The sequence below is a fragment of the Miscanthus floridulus genome, chromosome 13 (assembly GCF_019320115.1).
Source record: "Miscanthus floridulus cultivar M001 chromosome 13, ASM1932011v1, whole genome shotgun sequence".
In the NCBI taxonomy this organism is placed as follows: domain Eukaryota; kingdom Viridiplantae; phylum Streptophyta; class Magnoliopsida; order Poales; family Poaceae; genus Miscanthus; species Miscanthus floridulus.
In genome coordinates, this window is record NC_089592.1 from 47,416,760 (window position 1) to 47,425,658 (window position 8,899).

An 8,899-nucleotide genomic window follows, 5' to 3' on the forward strand; every position below is an offset into this window, starting at 1 on the left:
CCTCTACGATCTGTGATTTGTCCTTCCATAGAAAAAAAATGTTTCTTGTGATATGTGGAATCTATGATCTTGTGATTTGTGATTGTCTAGAGGTAAAAGAAGGCTGGAGGTAGAAGAAGGCTGGAGGCTGGAGGTAGAAGGAGGGTGGATGCTGTTGGATCTTAATTCTATGTTGAAAAAAATTTATGTGTTGAAACTGCATAAAACACATAGTTGTATAGTAGACAGACTAAGCAGCTATTCTTAGCCCACCACAAGACATTCTTTTGTGCTATAATTTACATGTCAGAAGTAAAATAGCTACTTTTGGAACATGCCCTCAGCCAACGTGTGGTGAATTTGGATGGCAACCTTCTTCTACGGTGAAATTTAGATATCTTTTGGTACTTTTCAGGGAATATTTGATTATAATCCGTATCTCTATGCAATTTTCACAAAGAAAAACATATTTTGATTTTTGGTAAGGGGAAGTTTTATTAGTTTCAAGAATGTTAAAAACATATTTTGATAATAAAGTACAAAAAGTAAGTAATAAAAATGGATGTATTCCCATGAAATATAACTATAGAAAGACGATATGATGCTTATTTTTATTTCATTTTTTGGAATTAATTATTAAAACATAGAATTTAGAGAACAAATAAAAGAGGGAATAAATTCGGTTTCCCTCATTGAGCACATAAACTTCTTTCAAGAGATTTTAGTTATAAGATATTTTTAGCGTACTTGGACCTTGAAAGCTTTTCTTGTGGAATATTTGCAGTGATTTTATGGACATTGTAGACTGTAGTAGGTTAACACACATAGCAAAATTTTAATATCTTTTTGTACATATAATTTCAAAATCACAAATTGGATGTTGGTTAGCATAAGTACACACTATTGATTTATCTAGGATAAAGTCTATATATTCCTAATCTCTAACTCGACAACAGTCCGATTTTCAATCTTGAAGGATGAAAACGTGTACTGAATGCCCTTCAACCATTGAAACCAAAAACAATTTATTAGCCCTCTAATAACGGTTTCAAATGTGTTTTTTATTTTCTAAAAAAATAGATTTAATTAATCTTTAAAGTAAAAGTTCATAACTAATTTAAATGAAAAACAAACTACTACCAAGATTTTTCTACAAATATTATCTATTTGTTGGTAATCTACTTAGAGTTATTTGAAACTTATTCATTTCTATTCCTATTGTTTTATTATTTATAGTCATGCTCATTATTTAGTTAAATTATTATTTGCACTGTATCAGACCTAGAGATCGGCTAAGAGAATATGATAGACTATAAGTACAAGTGTACAACACAGGAATAGACCTTGTGAAGAATACACCAACCTCATAGATTTTATATGCTACGACAGAGGTATAGATCCTATTTAGACATTGCATGGCTATAGAACGGAGCTGAATTAGTTCATACCAAAGTTGGCCATGGTCTCCTTGTGAAACATATTTGCAATGTTTAAACAATAAACATGATACTGGTTGTTGATGTTTAGAACACGGTTACATTGATTGCCCCCCTTGATTATTTGGTGATGTCATTGTACCTGCAAATGAAGAAAATTCTTTACTGGGCATCCCCTCCCTTCTAGGACTGTACGTATATTCTTATCTGGGCACGTTAGAAAGTTTTCTCTAAATTTCATTGAAAAAATGAAATAACTTTTTTTTTCTGCTTGTGACAAACAGATATCTATCGTCTTTGAAGAGAGAAAACCTATGTAGCTCTGGTTTCTGCCGTGCCTTACTTTTGAAGAGCCAAATGGGCCTTACAATTACAACATGAGTAGCACTATCTTGAAAAAATAATTACGAAATGTACGTTTGCGTGTCGATCCGAATCACATGATACCTGAGTGCTTAAGACATACATAACGTTTGATTAAGAGTGAGACTTCAGATTAATAAATGTTTAGGTGCTTCTAGAACGGTGTAGCAGACGTCAGCTGTGGCGACGAAGCATCTCCATGAATTCCGAATGCTTTGGCTGTCTGCAGCAGGACTCGTGTGGGTCATTGTCCAACCCCATGTGCTTAGTCTAGGAGCATCTAAAGTGAACGAAGAGGATTCCACACGGCAAGAACCGGGAGAGATTCGCCGAATCGGCGCACCTGCTTTAGTTTATCTCTGTACATGCTTTTGGAACACTGAAAAATAAGGAACAAGCAGCCCGTACATGCCAAGCATTGCTCATTGCCTCATTTGTATATTGAAAAAGAACAGAATTATAAACTTTTTTTTCTCAATCAGACGATTGTTTAGTTTTCTTTCAAATAAATACTCAAATTTTCTTTTGTCGGTGAAACCTCTTCAAGTTTCTCCACAATTTTGGTATGAAGCTTTACAAGGAAAATTAGGTGACTTCTTATAATATGTACAAGGCCTCCAGGGATTGGTTCCTTGATCGTAGGACTACTTCTAGATCAACATCACGAGTTCAACCATATCATGTACTATTGTACTGGGAACACATTTCCTTAAACACAATATGATGAATTTCCTTCTGAACTTTGTCAGGCAAGAGTTTGTAGTAGGCGCCAATGTGCAGGGATTGTGATGAGGGATGCTACCAGCAGCCACCGCTAGCTGATAGCGAACGCAGAAATTTACCAGCTGGTGCATGAATGTGTTGACATTTTGATACATGGAGAATACTGATCGGCCTTTCCCTCTTCAATTCCTTCTGAGTGCTGTACTCTGCATTGCAAGCAGACACTTTATTTTGTCGTCTTTTGCATTGAAGACGATCTGCCAAGGTTTTACGCATGTGCTCAAATATTGAGCTGAGCTATACGCTAATGATGCTACTTTATTTAGAATTTTTCTGTGGAATATTCAGCAATGAAATTGTTACAATCATTTCAGGGTAAACAACGGTCATAGTTTCAGAAATTACAAAAGCTAATAACTTACTGAGAATACAACTGAATATATCTTGACATGACGCTTCATTTACTGGTGTTTTAGCTTGTTCCGTTACAAGCACGGTTATATCACCAGGCCAACAGATAAAGCTGTTTGCCACTAGTGTCAAGAAAAATCAATCTAGCACTGTCTATGAGCAGTACTTCACCTTTCCGCAATTCATTGACACCTCACATGGAAAGCAGCCCAAAATACTGGCAGTACAGGGATACATAGTCCAGATGCAACACTAGGCTAGCTGCATTCTCAGCCGTCCAAAGTGATGCATGTGAAGAGCCACTAACCTACATATCTGGCCAATCAATTTGCAATGCTATTGACATGTTAATTTTCAAGTCCGGTATTGCGTTACGATGATTGGCCAACAAAATTAGAAAATTAGGACCCCCAAAATTGTTTCACTAATGTATCAAAACAGAAAAACAAATTGAAACCTTTTTCATGCTGACCTTTGGTTCTCCTAATGGGCAATGCACACATTTGGGGTGTGATTTGATCCTTCTGGATAAGACGAAGCCAATTATTGGACTGTACGAGTCATTATCTTCTCAGAAAGCATGTAGTAGGTATTGTGATGTTTGAATTGTTAGAAATGCTAGGTGTTTCTAGTAATACATATATAAACATGCTGTTCAAACCTAATAGCAATGACACTGCAACTAGCATTCATAAGGTGAGATCTCTATCGGTACCTTCAAGCTTCAAGTGCTAAATATGATGAAATAATTAACAGAGGAGTTTTTACCTTCTCCTCAACAGGATGAAAATATCTGGTCCTACAAAACAAAAGTTCGGAGTAACCATAATTACTAATATGTTACATTCATTTTGAATGACAATTTTTTTTGAGTGACCAGCCATGAGCCCCATGAAGAGTGTGGTTATTTCACTTGGTAATAGGCATTTGTGAGCACAGAGGAAAATCTTCAACAGTGACCAAAATTTCTATCAAGAAATTATTGCACTTTCATCTGATAAGAAAGTGTTTGCGCCAATAGCAAAAGAATTTCCAAACATCCCATTGAAAGTTGTCTGGAAGAAAAATAAGGAACAGTGGTCTAGAATTTGTGCACTGTATCTTATTCAGTTTGATTTAAGTCTATACGCAATAAATTAGTTCTTGCTATCAGCAAATAATTGTGAAAACTTTTAACAATGAGAGGCTAGGAACTCACATGATTCTTTTGGACCAGAATCTGCATGATATAGTTATATGGTTTTAAGCATTTTGAGTTGCTCAGCAGCACTTATGTCACTGTGTTCTGTCTGAATACAGAAAGCTAAGAAATGAATAGGTTGTCCACTGGCAGACAGCCACTATGACCCGGCAACCTCGAAAGTAAAATCAATACTTCAATCTGTGGATGGCATGTGGTTTCACTTTATAGACTGGACCACACTAACGTCCCCATGATCTGCAAATATCTTCACAGCTTTCCAACAGAAAATAAATATACCTACCCTCACTAAGTTACTAGAAACATTATTCTTCCTCTGTGCATAGTATTACTACCAGGTAGCAGCAGCTGAACAATTTACTGACTGAACAGTGATACTGCATATATAAGGCAAGCACAAGGTTTGCTCACATGTTTCTGACCTAATAACATGTACAATGAACAAGTTATAGCATAACCCAACAATCATATTTAGCACAGGGTATGTTTCTACTCAAGTTTGCCAAAGCTACATGCATGATTAGTTGATTACCAAAACAATGACCAATGAACCTAACCTTTGGCAATTGTACCAAGATACCAGGGAAGATTCCAACCTCACAAGCAACAGCCCACCATCACCTCTGCTTTTTCCTCCCCATGTTTCTGCCGCAACTAGTCACCCACTCACCACCACTGCTTTCCATTCCACCACTATGATTTGCATTGATCTTTTTTTCCCTCTCTCACAAAACTCACGGCATTTCCATCTATAAATGTGCCCCTCTTCCAGGCCTCAATTCCCTTTTCCCCTCCTCCCCTCCTTCCTCACTAAGGTTCCTGTCCTGCAGCCCTGTTGCATGCCATCTTTCTGGCTAGCAAGAATCTCTTGCCCTTGCTCCCTGACCGTGAGCACTTCGATCACCTTCCTTGTGTTCTTGATTATATTCCCCAGCCTTGTTCTCGTGACCAGACCATCAATCCTTAGGCTTCAAAGATCATATTTCCATTGGAAGAAATTAAGGTTTCCTGGGGAGACTGCCAAAATTTTTACCTGCAGCTAAGCTCATACAGGAGACATTTGTTCCGGTGCATCTGCATCGTCAACTTGTCTGTTTCTGTAAAAAGCTTATTATTGTAACGTTTTGGCCAATTGATCGATGATAGACTAAAGAGAGGAAGGTCGTGTGGCTTGTTAGATGTTACAAATCCTCTTTGAGGTCAGCCGCTCCGGATTTATGATCAACTCGACGCTCCGGCGAGGCACTCATCTTGTTCTCTCTTTCTCCGTTGTGTTCCTCTACTGGTTCTATGTGTTCTCAGTAAGATCCTAACCACCACCACAAAATCTCATCTATTGATCGACCTTTCAAATAGAAACATACTAGTATCATATCCTTTGTACTGTGTACCTACTACACTACTCCTTGGAAATTATAGCCTCTACATACAACTTAACTAGAGGAAGCTTCTAGTCTAGATATAATTTTGGGTACGGTGAGCATAGTGTCAAGGTCGTTTTCGGGGTGAGGTATATTTAGGGTTACTCAACTCAAAGTATCTGTTGAGGATGACTCTGTCCGGTGGGACCATTTCAAGTGGGACCTCATCTGGGTCGAGTCATGGGACCCCCAGCTTTGGGTCAGAGGGTGACATGGTGGACCTCCAGGCCCGGATGGAGCTCAAGCGGAAGAGAAGGATGGAATCAAACCGGGAGTCTGCAAAGCGGTCAAGGCAGCGGAAGCAACAACACCTCGACGATCTCAACTCACAGGTTCGTTCGTGTCCGTCTCGCTCTTATATATACATACAGTATGTTTCTACATATTTGATTTTAAAATCTAACCTTGTTTCAATATTAGTCGGTATATGGACTGCGATGTCTTTAAATTTAATTTGCTCTCTCTATATATATAGGTTACTTTTCCTTTTATGTATTGAAGCTTGCACTCATGTGCAGGTGAATTTGACACAAAGCAAAATCAGATGAAAAAGGAGACTTGAGCTTCAGGATCTACTGAAGCAAGTAAACTCCAATAATGCACGGTGCCCCTTTCTCAGGGTCCACCCAACAAAATTTGCTTCAAAGTAAGCAGTTGGAACATCCAACCAAAACAAGACATTACAACCTTTCACTATACATCTCATCTTTTAATAAAGATAAAGAGGTGATATCGAACTAGCAAAGAACGACGCACGACGTGCCACTGTCAAAATCTTTCTCAAAAGTACGATCGAGCAGCTCAAACTTTAATGCCTTTCTTTCCCAAATATTATCAACTTTCCACGAAATGAACTACTAGCTGGTTCTCATCAAAAAGAAGGAAAAGAAAAATCCCATACCATTTCGTTGGGTTTTTTAGATCAACAGTAACGTCAATTGTATTTCTGAACGTAAATTGAACTTATTATTAACCAGAATCAACAAATATACTCCAGGCAAAAACGACACAGCAGTCCCCTGCGACACAGACTTCATGAATATCAGAAAACTTTCTATCAATCTTAGCCCTCGAAATGTAAAATAAAACCGTCCAATTTGCCGATCGTATATATATATCTTCCTCCCACGATTTTTTTGTTCTGCCAATCGACCGCGTTTATATCGGAATGTAATAGTCTTCTGTTAAAAAAAAACAGGTCGACAAGCTGAGGACAAGGAAACAGCAACTCATGATAGCACTGAACATCACCACCCAGAACTACGCGGCAGTAGAAGCTCAGAACTCGGTGCTGCGCACGCAGATGATGGAGCTGGAGAGCAGACTCTGCGCGCTGCGCGAGATCATATGCTACATGAACGCAAACCATGTTGCTAATGCTGCAACAACAATGAATGCCCATCCAGCAACTATCATGAGCGGAGCTGCTAACGACGATACTTTTGGCGCAAGCGCAACTGCATGGAACTCTGGCATGCAAATGGTCCAGCAGCCCATAGATCACTTGCTGTACCAGTGCTTCTAGGCTCTAGCTAGAAGGAGGTAGAGGGCCAAGACAAACAAGGCATGCCTAGGATATATTATATGTTTCTATGTCACAACTCACAAGTAGTGTATGTCTTTTGATTTAATTTATAAAGGTTTGTGGACTTGTGGGCGAAAGCCAATAGTGTTTTTGCCTTTAATTTGCTCATGTGGTAAAGACATGTCAAACCGGCGAGTGGCAACTGGCAAACTTGTGTTTTGGGCATGTTATGCACTACCACATTAGTGGAGTTCTCCTGGTGCCAAAAACGCTCGGTGATACGTTGCAGACACATGTAGATTGTCTTTCGGAGCGCCCGCACACAGAATTCCTTCGTCGGAGGCCTTTAATCGGGAAAACACAGGGTACAACGAGTGTTTACAAGGAAGTGCACGGGAACCTGAGAATTCCTTGTGCTCAGCATATCCACTAGGGGAACAATTTAACACTAGGGAAATAAGATTTTAACAGAAGTCAGATAACAATGGCGGCTAATAATCCCGTGCGTTCCGTAAACACATGAGCACCAGGGATATATCGTGTTTAACACTCGGGAACTCAAAGTGCTATATCTTTATATAATACTGCGTATATGCCCAGGGCAGTTCAACAGATTTTTTTTGGGGGGAGAAAAGAATGGTATACTACATGCTAAACATGCACTAATTATAACTCACAAATTAACAAACAATGATAGAGAACTGGTAAATTCCAACCCATTCAAAAAATGCATTGGTAAAATCATAAGATACATCAAAACTCAACAACTTGTTCTAAGAACAGACTAGGACTGTTGTAACCAAGATAACATAGCTAAAACGTCCTGTTTTCGACATTGTGGGCGCGGATCTATCATCTGGAGACTTAACCATAGATTGATCTGACAACTGTTATATATATACTAAATGCACCAAAACTAATAAGTTAGCAAACCATGAGCACCACAAAAGAGATAAAAATGCGAGACCCAGCAGTAATTAATTAAGAGAGAAAATGGGGGAGGGGAATTGAGTTAATCTGACCTTATGAATAGCAGATGCCCCTGGTGGTGGGGAGAAGGGGAGGGTGCCGTATTAGGGTGGAGGCGACGGCGTTGGTGAGCTGTGTGACTAGGGAGGCAGGATTCGTATTGTGGACTGTGGAGAGATGTCGCGCCTGGCATCGCTCACGACTGAAGAAGGAGACGGCGGGCGTGAAGTTGTATTCAAAGACTTGGCGTATTCTGTCATTTTACGTTTCTTAATTTCCATTCTGTCAAGTGGATCCAAGCGGTCAGCGTCTGTATCGTGGCTTAAGAGCCCAACACTATATCGCGTCTGACATTTAGACATTTTGCTATCGTAGTAAACTCACCATGGCGCAGGGGTTAACCTCACTGGCATTACCGTATTCACGTCCTCTTGCTTGTGCTCACATCGCTGGTGATCACCGACGGCCAAGGCTGTGACAAGTGGTATCGGATTTGTTCTATCCTTGGTGTGGGTGACGAATAGCCTTCGCTCTTCATCACCGCCCACTACCCCAGCACTCCGTAAGCTTTCGACGACCTACCGGCGGCGGATCCAGTGGTCCAAAGCCTCCTTCCACATCGCCTCCATCCCAATCCATCGATCCCTCACCAAATCCACAAATCCGGGCTCACTGCGTCAATCTCGCTTGCTTCGATCACGATCGTAATTCCGGTGAGCAGGTTGATCTCGGTCTACGCCCTTGCGGTGTTCGACCAGAGGCCCCTCCTTTGGTTGATCGGGTCACCAAACGGATTCAGCGATGCCTTCCACCAGATCCACCAAACCCTACTAGCTTCATCACCATCTGCGGCGCACGTGTTCGACTGGGG

At 40.1% G+C, this 8,899-nt stretch overlaps 1 protein-coding gene across 1 annotated transcript; it reads left to right on the top strand.

Annotated features, from left to right (window-relative positions):
• The first annotated feature begins 4,885 nt into the window (after window positions 1-4,885).
• Window positions 4,886-7,217, top strand: LOC136500410 (bZIP transcription factor 44-like). The gene is made up of 2 exons (XM_066495747.1): window positions 4,886-5,866; window positions 6,733-7,217. The coding sequence occupies exons 1-2, from the start codon at window positions 5,663-5,665 to the stop codon at window positions 7,057-7,059; spliced, it is 531 nt and encodes a 176-aa protein (XP_066351844.1). The 5' UTR covers window positions 4,886-5,662; the 3' UTR covers window positions 7,060-7,217.
• Window positions 7,218-8,899: the final 1,682 nt, after the last annotated feature.

Bases quoted from the DNA above. Each gene is read 5' to 3' on its own strand.
- LOC136500410 (XM_066495747.1), top strand. From the start codon at position 5,663: ATGACTCTGTCCGGTGGGACCATTTCAAGTGGGACCTCATCTGGGTCG. The intron at 5,867-6,732 runs GTTCGTTCGTGT...AAAAAAAAACAG, and splicing joins TCGACGATCTCAACTCACAG to GTCGACAAGCTGAGGACAAG.